This window comes from Globicephala melas, chromosome 15, assembly GCF_963455315.2.
Source record: "Globicephala melas chromosome 15, mGloMel1.2, whole genome shotgun sequence".
Lineage (NCBI taxonomy): Eukaryota > Metazoa > Chordata > Mammalia > Artiodactyla > Delphinidae > Globicephala > Globicephala melas.
Genome location: NC_083328.1, coordinates 76,514,583 through 76,529,798, shown reverse-complemented (window position 1 = coordinate 76,529,798; position 15,216 = coordinate 76,514,583). Strand labels below are relative to the sequence as shown.

The following is a 15,216-nucleotide window of genomic DNA, read 5'->3' as shown; positions in this document are numbered from 1 at the left end:
TATCCTTCATCTGGTTAATTCGGACCTCAGCTCTCCTGTAAAGCATTTGTTGATACCTCCCCGTACCCCAGCCCGTTCATTCATTATTTGTCTCTTGCCTCCTTCCTGCCACTGGAGTGCGAGTCCCATGCATCCCACTCTTAGAACACCTGGCCTCCAGCAGGCATTCAGTTAAGGGGGCTTGAATGTGGAGTGAACAGTCACGAGCCTTCTGGGTGCCCGGCACTGTTCTTGGTCCTCCTTCAGTGGGGGAGGTCTCCTTTTCTGCTCCCTTTGCACGCTGGACTTACTCCCATCCTTTCACACACTATTTTGCACTAACAGCATTTGTCTTGCTGTCTTTCTCACCAGTTTATGGGTTTGCAGACTACAGCCAGTGGGCCAAATTCAGCCCACCATCTTCGCTCGGGAGCCAAGAACACTTTTTACATTTTAAAATATAAATGTACAAAGGCTGTTTGCCTTTGGGGAGAAGAGTTGTTGGGAGAGTTGAGATTGTCCATTGGCTGCAAAACCTAAACCATCTACCCTCCTGCTCTTTATAGGACGCGTTTGTCGACACCTGTGTGAGGCTATGAGCTGTTTTTTAGGACAAGGGGACTGTCTTGGATCTTCGAATTCCTAGAACATGGCACTTGAGTAAATGTGTTTTGAGTTGAACCGAAGTCCCTCTTTTTTATTCCATCCTCTGGAGTCAGATGAGGGTTTGAATCTTGGTGCTGACCTGTGAGACTAGGGGAAGACGGGGCCTCTCTGAACCTATTTTCTGTGTCTGAAAACTGGAGATAATATATTTTTCTGGTGGCCTTTGAGAGGAGCAAGCGAAGCCATCAGGATGTCAATGTCTATACAGCGCTTAGCACACTGTTAGTGTTTAATGTTAGCTGTTATTGTTTATCCAGATAAACATCCAGCCACAGTTATGTGATCTGATCACAATCATATAACTGCGCGATAGAGCAATCGCAGATTTCAAAAGAGTCAGTCATTTTGGGTTATCCTCTTTCTCTTTGATGGTGTTGAGAACTAAGTGTTGACCTTCTGTCCACGGATCTGACTCTGAATTTTCTTCCCCATTTCTCTGTGTGTGTGTGTGTGTGTGTGTTTGAGGCTGAATCTTTTATGGTGCTGATTTAGAATAGCTTCTAAGGTGCTGTTAAGACAGAAGATCTTACTCGAGTGGGTCATTCCAGTGCTCCGCAAAACGGGGATTCATTTTTGGGGCGGCCTCTGTGGTAGGTGCACCTTTTCTCAGAGAGACAGGAGATGCTGCTGCCGGGCTCAGGGGCACGTGCTTCTGGGTCCGCAGGCTAGCAGACACCCTGCCGAGGTACGCAGACTTGGAAGGAATTCAGATGTGATATATCTGGGCCTGTTTCTTTGCAGGGACAGTGAAGGTGAAGAGCTCCAGCATCCAAGTTGGAGATCTTATCATTGTGGAGAAGGTGAGTGGGGTCTCGCGGCTCCTGACAGCTGCCGCGTGGGAGAGGGGCGTCACTGGCCCCCACTTCACGAATCCCGATGCGACGTGTGATTCGTGTATCTGGTGGCCGAACTGGACGTTTGCTTTCTGGGATTCTACCCAGAAGCTTTGCCTGGGGAGAAACATCTCTTTCCCATGAGACACACACACACACACACACACACACACACACAGAATATTTTTTCATGGTTTCTGTGTGCTTCTTAGCCAGAAATCCAAGTTACAAACACAATTCCAAGGTTTGATTTCCTGTTTGATGTGCTTGTTGTTTTGGAGTCTTCTTTTAAACTCATCATAATAAAGTTTTTCCTAGAAGTCTGGGGGCTGCACAAGCACATAAAAATATTTGTCATTTACCTCTTGAACAATTTTGTCTCACATTTTTCCACTTAAATAACATTGTGCTTTTCTGTCATTTCATGGGGAGTAGGGGTTAAGTGAAACCTGAGAACAGTAAAAAGGCCCCAGGTGCATTTTTAAAGATAGCGCTGTCCATAATGTTTGTTACTCCAGCACTCATACCTTTTCTTACTCTGTATGTTTGGGAGGTGTTGGATTTTGGGGGTGGCCCTGGAGAGTCTTGGAATCATATTTGATTAGAAAAGGATTGCATCTTAACTTGTTTCTGTAGGAAGTGAACTATGCTCTTTTAAAAGGATTAAATCCAAGAACTCACAGTTGATTTGGGGTAAAGTGAAGCTCTCCTGGGTGGCAGCTCAGAAGACCCACACACACTTCTTTATGTTATGACATACTTGCCTGTTCACAATTACATGAGGCCTGCTGTTGGCTTCCCTCTTCTTTTGAGAACAGCTTTGGTTGCTTCTTGCTACTTGACTTCCTTATTAAAATCCCACTCGAAGCCAAACATCAAGCCGGAAAATTGGTAGAAGCAGAAAGCGTGAGCCGAGTGTATGTATGTAGTTTCAGCAGACAGCCTGGAAGGAAGCCAGCTCGGGGAGCAGGCTTTGGGCTCCCGGGTCCTCTGGCTGCAATTTCAGGAGGTAATGGTTGGATTCGCCAGAAAACTAGAAGCTCTCTTTCCGAGATAAGATTTCAATAGGAGATTAGTAACATAACGGGCAGCGTGCAAGAGTTTTCAGATTCAAAACAAAATAAATCCCCAGATCTGTCTTTGACAAAGGCAGACACTTAAAAGAGGCTGTGGGTTTGGGTTGCCCCCCTCCCCCCCCCCCCCACCGAGGGGGCGGGGGCTTGGGGATGGAAACCTCACACAGGGGCATTCACGGTAACAGTCTCTCTGTTCATAACGCAGAACCAGCGGGTCCCTGCTGACATGATCTTCCTGAGGACATCAGAAAAAAACGGTAAACATCTGGGATCAATTTTGAAAATAACCATTAACCTTTCAGTGGTAATTTGGCAAAATAATCATTTGAAAATGTAACAGAAGCAGATGATCATTGTGGAGCCATGGAGGCAAATCAAGAACGTTTCTTTTCATAGAGCAGTCTTTAAAAAAAAAAAAAAAAAAAAAGGTTTTAGGTGCGCGCAGGTCAACAGATTTTGATCATAGCAAAGATAGTCGGACCCGTGCTGAATCCCAGCTGGGAAAGTCACACACAGTGGCTGTGCTTTTCCCCGCTGGGCTGCATTAAGCTCGACCGCAGGAGTTGGCAGGACTGGGAAGTGTGTCGAACAAACAGAAGCAAACAGAAACTCCTGAGAAAATACTGGGAGAGTGTCATGAGATGGGGCGGTAGGGAAGCTGGGGGGAGAGGTAGGGGCAGGTGGCCTCTCCCCACCTTGGCTCACGAGTGGTGGGGCCATAGTCACCCCTGCCCGTCGATTTATTTGTCGTTACAGCCTATTTGCCTGAGTGAACCTCTCAAGTCTCTTGCAAGACCCCACTCCTCGCGATTACAGTTGTCTCTTGGTGTCCGAGGGGGATTGGTTCCAGGACCCCCGTGGGTACCCAAATCCACAGATGCTCAAGTCCCTTATATAAAATGACGTAGGACACTCGGCCGTCTGCACCCGCAGGGCCTGCACCCGCAGGGCAGGCTCGGGGGGCCCGGCTGCGTTTCCCACTGTGGCCGCCCCCGCTGCCTCCTGCCCTCCCCGTCGGTTGACTCAAATCTCCTTTCTTTTTATTTGTTGTTATTTAAGCTGTTTTGAGGAAACAAGGCTGTTTTTCTCTTGCCCATCAGGCATAATCAGAGATCTTCAAACGTTGGAAAAATCCGTATTTGTATCCCTTTGAGGTTGCTGCAGCCTCTTTTATGATGAACTGGATAAAAGTGCAGATGACATGATATACTGATAATATGTTAAATCATCCAGAGAGGGGGTGGAAGGCACTCCACTAAAACAGTCTTCTTTTATTTATTTATTTTATTTATTTGTTTTTGGCTGTGCCGCGCGGCTTGTGGGATCTTAGTTCTCCAACCAGGGATTGAACCCGGGCCCTTGGCAGTGAGAGCATGGAGTCTTAACCACTGGACTGCCAGGGAAGGCCCTAAAACAGTGTTCTTCTAAACACTGTAGCTTTGTCCTCGAATTGGTTCTTGTGTCCTCGTCAGTGAAAATGGAGTGTTATGGATTGGGGGTGCCAGATGTGCTCTCCCTTTGTTCCCCCCCCCCAAAAAAAAATTAGAAGGGATCTCCTGAAAGTCCTCAGAAGTCTTAAGTGTGGTGTCAGGGAGTTCAGTACATTCTCTGATGAAATACAGAGCTGACTGATTGCTCAGACGTGTACAGGTCAGATTGAAACGTGTATCCCCCAGATTTGCAGGTCGATAGTCACGGCAGACAGTTCGCGTGGTCCTTGGGGTCCTTTCCCTGTTCTGAGCAGTTTGCATGGATCAGCTCTTGAGGCCTCGCAGCATGAGGTTGGCGCTGTAATATCCTCATTTGTGCACTGGAGGAAACTGAGGCTCAGAGGGGAGAAGTAACTCCCTCAGGGCACAGCTAGGGAGTCGTGGAGGCTGAACCTGAACCCAGGAGGTCTGGTTCCTGAGAAGGTGCTTGTAACCCCTGCCCCAAATGGACTCGAATGCTGGTTGCCCCGTGCCAGCCGCCGTGCTGGGGGTATGATCACCTGTCTGAATCCTTTACAGCAGGCTTGTGAGATCTGTGTTTCTCCCCATTTTACAGACAGGACACGCCGAGGCTTAGCAAGGTCCAGAAAGTAGCCCAGGCTCCCACTGTGAGTGGTGGAGCGAGGTATTTGAACCCAGATCCTTCTGACCCCAGAGCTTATGGAGGAGATGGGAAATCGGGTATTTATTTATTTTTCCCTCTTGGTCGTTGGCCATTGATTGGCTGTTTTTACAAGTACTAGAGCCGGAGCTGCTCGGAGCTGCCACGGGAAGGATTCTTGAATTGCAGGTGAACGGACGGTGCCTCACTTCCCTCCACAGGCTCTTGCTTCCTGCGGACGGACCAGCTGGACGGGGAGACGGACTGGAAACTTCGGCTTCCCGTGGCCTGCACTCAGAGGCTGCCCACCGCTGCTGTGAGTAACTGTCCCTGCAGAAGCCCCACGGGCGACTGTGTCACCTCAGGGCTCTCAACCTTGGGCCCCTCAGGGGCCAGACGCGGGCCGTCAGGTGTGAGGTGGGGCTTCTGGGGGGTGTGGGGTTCTCGAGAGCCCCGAGTGCTTGCTGGCTTCAGGCCGTGTGGCCTTGTGAACGCAGACCTGGCCTGTTGGGATGGTGCTCTTTTGAGGGAGGCTCTAAGAAACCTTGACCAGATACCTGGCCTAAAAGTAAAACCCAGCGCAGAGCATGTTATTCCTCTGCTCAGAATCTCCACAGGCATCTCGGCTTCCTGAGACTCAATCCGGTGGTCCTCGTCTCTCTGCTAAGCGCCTCGCCTCAGCTTCTGGCTCTCTCCCCTCTGCCCGCCAGCTCCAGCCATACAGGCCTCTCCATCAGGCATGCTTCTGCCCCCCGACATTTGCCCTTGCAGCTTCTCCACCAGGAACGATCAGACTCACTCTTGGTTTTTGTGTACGAGTCCCCTTATTGGAGAGGTGTTTCCTGACCACCCTCTCCTTGCATTCCCACTCCACTCACTTCAAGGCAGAGTCTTCGAGAGCAGGTTTCTGTCGGTGTGTTCACGGCTGTGCGCCCAGTGCATGGAACAGTGTGTCGAACGGTGCATGGAACAGCGTGCAGGCCCTGTCTGAGGGGGGCGGCCACAGTAGTTGGAACCAACAGGCCCTCCGAGCTCTCCGGGGCCTCACACTTCCCCACCGGCTCCCTGTCACTCATGCCTTAAACTGTAGAGTGAGGTAGGGAGGGAGTCAAAGAAGAAGTTTGAACGCAAGCCACCTGGGCTGGATGAGGCCTGGGGAGTAGGTTACAAAATCACAAAATGTAATTTAAATGCCCAGAGACCAACATGCCCTGTGGGTGGTCTGAAAGGATTAAGCAGAGCGCAGAAGCTTTTCCTGGGCTTGTGGCCACATTGATTAATGCCAGTCCTTACTGCGTCCTGTGAGGAAGGGAGAGGGCAGGAGACAGTTCCGTGTCTCAGTGGAGTGAACGTCACAGTAAACGTGCCCGCGGTACTGATGATTTTTCATGGCCAGTAAGATGGGAAATAGCACCATCCTTATTATTATTTGTTTAGACCAAGAATTCTAGTGAGTTTTCAGCTGTGGCCAGGAGCCCTGGGGAATCCTTGAGATGGGGCTAACCAGCGAGGGTCACTCCCATGATTTGAGGGAGTCTGTTCAGGAGACAGTCCAGAAGAGTCTAGAATCATGAAGGTGCCTGCCGGTTCCACGGCTCTGAGTTCCTTTCTCGATGTGCACTTTGGAAACTTCACCCAGTTTCATAAACATTCGTCTTCTCCAGGCCTGGGTTGGCGTCCAGAGAGAGATAAGGTACCACTGTCTGTACCTTCAGCCTTAGTGGGCTGAAGGGGCCTAGTTGGCTAACAGCGTTTTGACAAACTCATAGATGAAAAGAATTGTATGGAAAGATTTACCTGAGGATACGCGAGTATATTCTATTTAAAAAGAAACTCAAATTGGAGGAACAAGTGAAAAGTGTTGCTCACGGCCTCCTCCCCAGAGCTTACCTCTCTCTCCCAGGGGCTCTTGTGAATTCAGTACTGATTTTTCCAGGTCCTTTTTAGTGCAGTTTCTTACAAATATACAACTGCACACTTGCTGGTGGAGTGTGGTTTCTCATAAATGGGATTGTGCTGTAATTATGATTCTGAAACGTTTTTCCCTTCACTTTCTGTCTGTGGGCCTTTTTTAGTTATCAGCACATAGATGCCGCATTGCCCACACGTCTGCATACGGGCCTCCTGGATGGTTTGCAGGGAGCTCAGGGCCTGCTGAGGGCGTGGCCAGTAGCCTCTACTCCACTCCAGGCCCTTGTTGCTAAGGGGCACTGTGGCCTGAATTTACCTGACCACTTGATTTGGTTCCCCCCGCCCCCGTCTTTCTTACTGTGGCAGAATATACATAAAATCGACCATCTTAGCATTTTTGAGCGGACACTTCAGTGGCGTTAAGGACATCCACACTGCTGTGCAGCCATCCCCACCATCCATCTCCAGACTCCCATCATGGGAACCTGCAGCTCTGGACCCGCTAAATACTGCTTCCCCTGGCAACCACCCTTCTGCTTCTTTCTCTATGAGTATGACTACTGTAGGTGCCTCAGATAAGTGGAATCCTATGGTATTTGCCTTTTTGTGACTGGCGTATTTCACTTAGCATGGTATCTTCACAATTCATCCATGCCAGAGCAAGTGTCAGAATTTCTTTCCTTTTATTTTTTTATTAAAAAATTTTTTTTTAACATCTTTATGGGAGTATAATTGTTTTACAACAGTGTGTTAGTTTCTGCTGCATAACAAAGTGAATCAGCTATACCTACATCCCCATATCCCCTCCCTCTTGCGTCTCCCTCCTACCCTCCCTAGTGAGTGTTTTGATTGGTATGAACAACTCTTGTAAACCCGAGTGTCGCAGAGGGGGATCTGCACTGTCACTTAGTTTTGGAAATGCTGGGTAAACACAGAGAAACACAGAATCTTCCCTTTAGGGTCTCAGTGTGTCTTGGGATATTACAGGTAGTGACTCCTAAACTGACTTGCTGGAAGGTTTCCCTCTTTTTTTCCACCTGCCCTGTGGTTTTGAGAGCTGTTTGGAAAATACACCTGCTTTGGAAAAAGAGTGGATGCTTCCTGAAATCCCTTTATAATCATACAGTGACTTCGTTTTACCTCCAAAATGTCACCCCCGTTGAACAGGACCTTCTTCAGATTCGATCGTACGTGTATGCAGAGGAGCCAAACATCGACATTCACAACTTTGTGGGGACTTTCACTAGAGTAAGTAAGCCTCGTGTGACGCGGAATCCAGCCTGGCGGGGCGCACGTCTGGGGTGCGGACCTGCTGCGCAGTGCTGACAGGTGTTTGTCAGGGGGTTGCTTTGTGCCAGGTGGGGTGACGCTCCCTTCAGAAGGCCCCACCTTGAAAGCTGACATGTTGCTTCTCAGTAAAAGCAACACCACTGGGATTTTCTTCCAGCCTCTGAACAGCTCGAGTCACCTGACTGCTTGGAGCCAGTGTTATTGTAGTGAACGTTAACTCTGGTGTCTGAAAGCAGTTACTCTTTCTGTCTGTTTCATGGGAGCCCCTGTCCTCTTTAATTCCTGCAAGTCCTATCTGCCAGGGTTATAATTTTTAAGCCATGTCCCAGCCTTTCAGAATAGAAATTGAATTTGAATTATTTTAGACCTGTGGGGTAATAGGTTTATAGAACCCAAATTGAATTGTTCCTGCTCTTGTTCCGGAGGCCCGAAGACTGACCAGCAAAGGGCTGTTTCTGTTCAATTTGCCTCTGCATTTTAGCTCTTACCTTGTAAAATGTTTCTTTCGTGCTAGAAGCCTGCATTTCTTAAATCATGAACCATTGTTTTTCACTGGGGTGGGAACGCCAAGGATAAGCGTTTATGAGTTTGGCCTGCCTCTCCCAGCTGGGCTGTTGGCTTCCAAACGGGGGTCATCCTCTCCTCTCTTCTTGTGAAGAGCAGGCTGGAGACAGCCAGCGGGTCCGGCCCAGACCTTGGTGGGTCAGCGTGTGTCCACTTGTTCTTTTGCAGGAGGACAGCGATGCCCCGATCAGCGAGAGCCTGAGCGTAGAGAACGCGCTCTGGGCGGGCACAGTCACCGCATCAGGTACGGCGCTCTTGTGGAGGAATGTGTTAACAATTTGAAAAGGAAAGAAAATCCTTTTGTGTAATGAGAATAATCATCTGTCAGTTGGGAAAATGAGCTGTCGGTCAAATGGTGTTTTCCACTTGCTCCTGCACCGCCGGGGAATTAAACGGCCATCTAATTGCCCCTCGGACGTTCGGAGACGTCTGGAGGAGAAGCCGCCCTGGCCTGTGGACTCAGCCACAGTGTCCGCTCTGGGAATAGCCCTTAATTGCCTCTTGAGATTGACGTCCTAATCTGTACCAGAAATTGGGTCAGCCTGGGTGTTCGGGCTGGAAGCTGTGTCCGCGAGGCCTGCCCAGCCGGTCCTGCCCTGGTGTGCGCGCCAGGGCCACGGGCCTGATGGAGCCTCAGTGTTTAAAACTCCAAGATGACACAAATTCTCTGGACCTCTGGACTCCAAAACAGAGTTTGCAAGATGACCTGTTGAGGTGCAGGAGGAAAAGATTTGAACACTGGTATGAAGCTGAGCAGAAGGGGCTCCAGGGGCTGAGCACAGCCTGCAGCAGCTGGGGTGATAGCAGTGGGGCCGCCTGTCTGTCAGGCACTGGGCCGGGCCCTTCCCTGTGTGTTTACGTGGTTCACTTAATCCTCCCAACAGTACCATGCGGGCAGGTGCTAGTATTGTCCCCATTCTGCAGATGAGGAAACCGAGGCTCAGTGAGGTTAAGTAACTTGCCCAAGGTCACACAGCACATGAAAGGCAAAGTTGAGGCTTGAACCCAGGCACTTTGCCCCAGAAGCAGAACTCAGTGTGCAGCTGTTATTATCATATTATATATGTTATATAATAATATATTGCTATTAATAACGTAATTCCACTACTGGCAGCTTTCTGTCTTTACCATGGGATGAATCCATTTTTTTCCTCCTCTCTCTCCTACCAACCCATTTTCCTCTGCTTGATGCTGTTTTGTGTTTCTTTAGTACAACAGATGCTCAGTCAGGATGCTCTATGACAAGGAGGGGGAATGCCCAGCACAGACTCCAAACAGGCTGCCATCCACAGACTCACTTAAAGCCAGTGGACAGAGATGAACTCTCCCTTTTCGTTTTTTGCCATATTGTTTTTCTACTTGCAGCCTGTATTTGGAGCACAATCTAGATTGTCTCTCAATTCCCCTGGTGACTAAAGATGTAAGAAATTGGTCCTTAATATTCTGCACTGCCTGCTGCCGGGCCACACCAAGACCATGGCCATGGCCAGCCAGGGCCGGCAGCAGCCCTTTCACCTCTGCCTCTTCCTGGCCACTTGTCCACCCAAGTCTCTCTGAACTTGTTACTCTTCCTCACCAGCTTTTTTCCACTTCGAAGTCATTTGCTAAGAAGTAATTAGTTATTCTTTTTAATCTTTAATAATTTGACTGAAAAAGAATTTGTTTCAATTTGCATTTCCTAGGTTATCGGGAAGGTTGGCCACCTTTGCATATATCTGTTTTGTTTCTTCCTTTGTCAGTTACTTGTGTGTCCTTCAGTCATTTTTTTGTTATGGTCCTTATCTTTTTCTTAATCATTTGTAAGAGTTTCTCATTTCTGATGCCTAAACCTCATATCCTTTTTCCCCCATCCAATTTATTATCTGTTTTTTTTTTCTTTTTCAAAATTTCTTCTTTTTTCAATTGAGGTAAGTTGATGTACAGTATTATATAAGTTTCAGGTGTACAATGTAGTGAGTCACAGTTTTTGAAGGTTATATTTCATTTACAGTAATTATAAAATATTGGCTATATTCCTTGTTGTACAATATATCCTTGTTGCTTATTTATTTTATACATGGTAGTTTGTACCTCTTAATCCTCTACCCCTGTCTTGCCCCTCCCCCTTCCCTCTCCCTTCTCCCCACTGGTAACCACTGGTTCTCTATACCTGTGAGTCTGTCTCTTTTTTGTTATATTCACTAGGTAGTTTTATTTTTTAGATTCCATAAATATGTCATGTGGCTTTTAAAAAATTTTGTGGTGTATTTAATATGCAGGAGTTAAAAGTTACTATTTTCATTTGTCTCTAGTCTGTTAGGTGATAAATGATATTTTGTTATTGTTTTAATTTTTATTTCTTTGTGAGTATGGTTGAACATCTTTTCGCATGTAAGACCTTTCTTAATATTTTGGTCTATCTACTTTCCTTCTAGGTTCTTTTTTTTATTGACTTATAAGAATGCTTCATAGAAGAAAGGGTATCGAATTGTCATCTCTCATCAGTCACAAACATTTTCTCACAGTTTATTGTTTGTCTTTTTTTGTCTGTGGTATGCTTTGTTTGGTTGGTTTTTCCAGATAGAATTTCTCAATGTTGACGTCATCACCATTTTCATAGAAGTGGGATTACTAAGTGAAAGGGTGTATACATTGTACATTTTGATTCGCAGGGCAAACTTCCCTCTTCTGATAATCTTATAAATGTACCTTAACGAGCACCATGTTCCGTTTGACTTTAAAATTGTTGCCCACCTATAGACATTGAATAAATATCTAACATATTGATATCCCTTTTAAAAATAATTTGTAAAGTTTAACAACTTTCTTCATACTTAAGGTTTGTTTGCATTTCTCAAAATATATGTACGGACTGCCAGTTTATGCCCTGTGCCCATTTTTCTGTTGCGGGGTTCGTTTGAGAAAACGGTTTCTAAGAACTCTTTATAAGGACAGTAAGGATATTGTCCTTCTGTTTGTTACCTTCATTGCAATGACTATTTCCCAGGTGATCTCATTTGCATTTTGGCACAAAAGTTTAAAATTTTTATATAGGCAGACCTATTGATGTTTTTTCCTTATGGTTTCTGGTTTTTGTGACATGCTGAGAAAAATCTTCCCTGCTCTACCATTTTAATAGTACACCAGTGTTTGCTTGGAGTGTTTATATGGTTTTATATTAAAATGTTTGCTCCATCTGGGATTCATCTTGGTTTAAGGAGTAAAGTTAGGACAACTAGCTAGCGAAGGGATCTTACCTCAGCTCAAACCCCAGCTCCGGACACTTGTGCCAGGTTGTGTTTGTGGCCCTGTGTAAAGAGACAGTGTGACGGGAAACAGAGACGTCACATGATAAAGCATGCACGTTGGGAGGGGGACATCCTGTGTCAAACGCCCATCTCTTCAGGTGGAGCAGAGAGAGGTGTTAAGGGAAATCAGAACAGACTGGGTTTTTTTTTTAAATTAATTAATTAATTAAGTTTTGGCTGCATTGGGTCTTCGTTGCTGCGCGCGGGCTTTCTCTATTTGCGGCGAGCGGGGGCTACTCTTGTTGCAGTGCGTGGGCTCATTGCAGTGGCTTCTCTTGTTGCGGAGCAAGGGCTCTAGGTGCGCGGGCTTCAATAGTTGTGGCACTCGGGCTCAGTAGTTGTGGCTCGCGGGCTCTAGAGCACAGGCTCAGTAGTTGTGGTGCACGGGCTTAGTTGCTCCGCGGCATGTGGGATCTTCCCAGACCAGGGCTTGAACCCGTGTCCCCTGCATTGGCAGGCGGATTCTTAACCACTGCACCACCAGGGAAGCCCCAGAGAGGGTTTAAGCCCTGTGTCATGTTGCACCTGGCAGAGACAGGACTGAAATTCAAGGATGCCTGTGACATACCCGTCTCCTTCCCAGGCAGTAATGTGAACAGTGCACACTTCCTTTCTTGCAGTCAGGGTAGTGGTTACTTCTGGGTGGGTGGGGTAGGGGTGACTGACGGTTTGTTTGGTTAGGCACTGGTTTTGATAATATTCAATAAGAAATACATGTTGCATGTCTGGTGTTCATGCTGGTAATTTTCTTCTTTCCTTCCTTCCTGCTTTCCATGCAGCAGACCTTTACTGAGCACTTATTTATAATAATGCCAAGCTCCATTGCTAGGTCCCAGTGCTGTGGTATACCAGAAGACCCTTGTTTCCACCTTCATGGATTTATAACTTACTCTAAACTTAATATAAATTGCAGAGGAGATGGGAGGAAGTGGGAGTGAGTGCTCTGGATTTCCTCTGAAACCAGTGAGAAGGAAAGTGATTTAGTGAAAACGTGGGGAGTTTGGAAGGTGGAAGGAATGAGTGAAGAGGCTTCTCAGCCTCAATTTCAGAGATTAACAGTAATAAGTCTTATTTATCAGACACTTTTTATTTTCCAAGTGTTTTGCTTCTGTTCTCTTGTTTTGGTCTCACAACATTAAATGAGGACAATTAATGGAATGAAGAATTGAGTCTCAGAGAGGTCAAGCGACTTGCCTAAGATCACACAGCCTTGGAGAGATCATCTCCTGGGAGGAGGAGAATGGAAGGCAAATTGGGATCTTGAAGATGGAAAAAAGATTTCAAACAGTTCATCAGAAATGTACTGTGAAGTTAAAATATGCATTTTTCCACTTGTCTGAATTCTCCTCTTTGTGTTTGGCGATGTGGGAAGGGAGAGAGAGTGGCGGTTCCTGATCCAGTGGCACTGCTTGCCACGCCCTGCAGTGAACGTGTGTTTTCGAGTGAGTCTGAGGAGCTGGGCAGTTACCATTTCCTTAGCTGGCCTCAGTTTCCCCTGCTTCTCACCAAGTAGATGTCTGACTGCGCTCTGCTTCTAATGTAAACTCGGCATTAAATGCAAGCCGTTTCCTCCTGGGGCTCAACTCCAGGAGCAGCCATCAGGAGTAATCTTAATTATATGAGATTTTGCTTCTCTGTTCCCTTTAGAACCTAACTCCTGTGTCTTGGTCACTCAGCTGTTATCAGTTGGAAATTTAAAGAATTAAAAAGCTTGCCAGGCAATGCTAAGGGTCCAGCTGCGTTGGCTGGCATCAGTCTGTAGAGGATGCAGTTGCCGTGGTAACCCCACACTGTGCTGCTAAGCTGAGGAGTCACTGGGGCGAAGATAGGGAAGGGGGTGGGGGAGGCCAGGGAGGTGTTGGCAGAGAAGGAGCCTGGGTACTGTGGATCCCAGTTCTTCTCAGACTCTCTGTGGAGGGGGACCAGTTTCTTGTCCCCCTGGCCCCACCCGCAATCTGTAGCAGATGGATCTGTGACCCTGCTGTGTGTGACCAGCATGCAGGTCACGCCACGGGCGTCTGATAATGCCCAGCTGGTCTGTACCCTGTTCCTTGGGGCTTGTCCCGGGATTGCAGGCTCGAACGTCAGAACAGCGTGTAGTTGCTGTCAATGTGTCGAACACTCTCTCTCTGGGGTTCGTGGTTTATCTTGTGGTGGGTGGGGTCAGAGGAGTCACAGTGTAGGTCTGGCCCCAGCACCGCCCTCTTCTGGAGGGTTCCAAAGGACTTGGGGAATACCTGACCGCAGTAGCCTGGCCGGTGGGAGACCCCAGCCAGCAGGTGGAGAGGATTGCCGTGGCGGGCAGGAGGCAGAGGGTGAGAGTGAGGATAAGAGTGGTGAGGGTGAGGGGGGACCGCAGGGGGCACAGCCTAGAAAGAGGGGTCAGAGGTCTGGGGGGTGGAGGGGCATGGGTTGGGAGGTCTTCAGGGGCTACGTGGGGACCGTGATGAGCGGAGAGCAGGGGCCCGGCTAAAGGGAGCGGCCGGGCTCAACATCTGCTGGTGACACAGTGAGGACCGAGCAGGCAGTGGCACCAGGTCTTCTGATTTTCCAGAAGAAGCTGGAAATCCCTATGCTTTATACGAAAGTTTCTGCATTTGAAAGTTGACACCTAATTCAAAACCTTAAGAGCCCTGAGCAGACCAAAGCAGTGCAGCTCTGTGCTGCTGCTGTGCTCCCTCGTGGCGGCTGAGGCCAGGGTTCGCATCTCCTGGAGACAGTTTTGCTTTTGGGCACAGGGGGTGTTGCAGGGAAGGGCATTTCCAGTAGCCTTTGAAGGCGTGGAGATTGCCTGGTGCCAAGTGGAGGATGCTGTCCTTGGGGGCCCCTGATATTAGGACCCTCTCAAACCCTGGATGTTGGGAATTGAGACCGACCCACGTCTGCCCCGGGATGAGTGCCACGGCCATGCAGCTGTCCCTACTCGGCCCAGGCTCGGCTCCCACCGTCCGACCATCTGCTGGGGGGATGGGCCTGCGCTCACGGGAGCTGCCAGCTGCCCAGGAGTGGGCAGGCGCCCTCCCCGGCCCGCCATCTGCTGAGTGCCTCTCTGGAAGGGAATTGCACTGTGCAGAACGCTGTGTGCATCAAGTCGTGGGGGACCTCAGTGTCTCCCGCCAGGAGACACAGCCCCAGCGCTTCGTCTGGGGTTGGGCTCTTTTACCAACTTTGTTTAAACCTCTTTGGTGTTCCAAGAGTGAGGGGCCAGCAGAGAGAAGGTTAGGGCTTTTCTTTATCCAGCAGAGAGACCAGATTTTTTGTATTCCTGGGGTCTTTCCTGAGAGCTTGGCAGGGCTGCCCCTTCTCATGTTTCAAGTCTCAGCTCAGATGTCCTCAACTCAGAGACAGCGTCCCTGGCCGCCCAGCACATGCCGGCAGCCTCCCCGGTGCCCTCCTGTCTGTCCTCTGCTCGTTTCATCGTGGTACCCACCTCTCTCCGTGGTTACCGGTGTCCTGCTTTCCTTCTTGACTCTCCGTCTTCCCCTCTGTGTGGAGTGTTTTCCAGGCACACACTGGAAA

At 48.4% G+C, this 15,216-nt stretch overlaps 1 protein-coding gene across 3 annotated transcripts in view; it reads left to right on the top strand.

Moving 5' to 3' along the window:
• The window catches only part of ATP9A (ATPase phospholipid transporting 9A (putative)), a 135,633-nt gene that overhangs the window by 47,958 nt on the left and 72,459 nt on the right, over positions 1-15,216 (top strand). For all 3 annotated transcript variants that reach the window (XM_030839108.2, XM_060285539.2, XM_030839109.3), the window contains exons 5-9: positions 1,387-1,445; positions 2,760-2,811; positions 4,867-4,961; positions 7,724-7,804; positions 8,579-8,654. In XM_030839108.2, the coding sequence (XP_030694968.1) occupies positions 1,387-1,445; positions 2,760-2,811; positions 4,867-4,961; positions 7,724-7,804; positions 8,579-8,654 (363 nt within the window). The remainder of the gene's footprint in view (positions 1-1,386; positions 1,446-2,759; positions 2,812-4,866; positions 4,962-7,723; positions 7,805-8,578; positions 8,655-15,216) is intronic.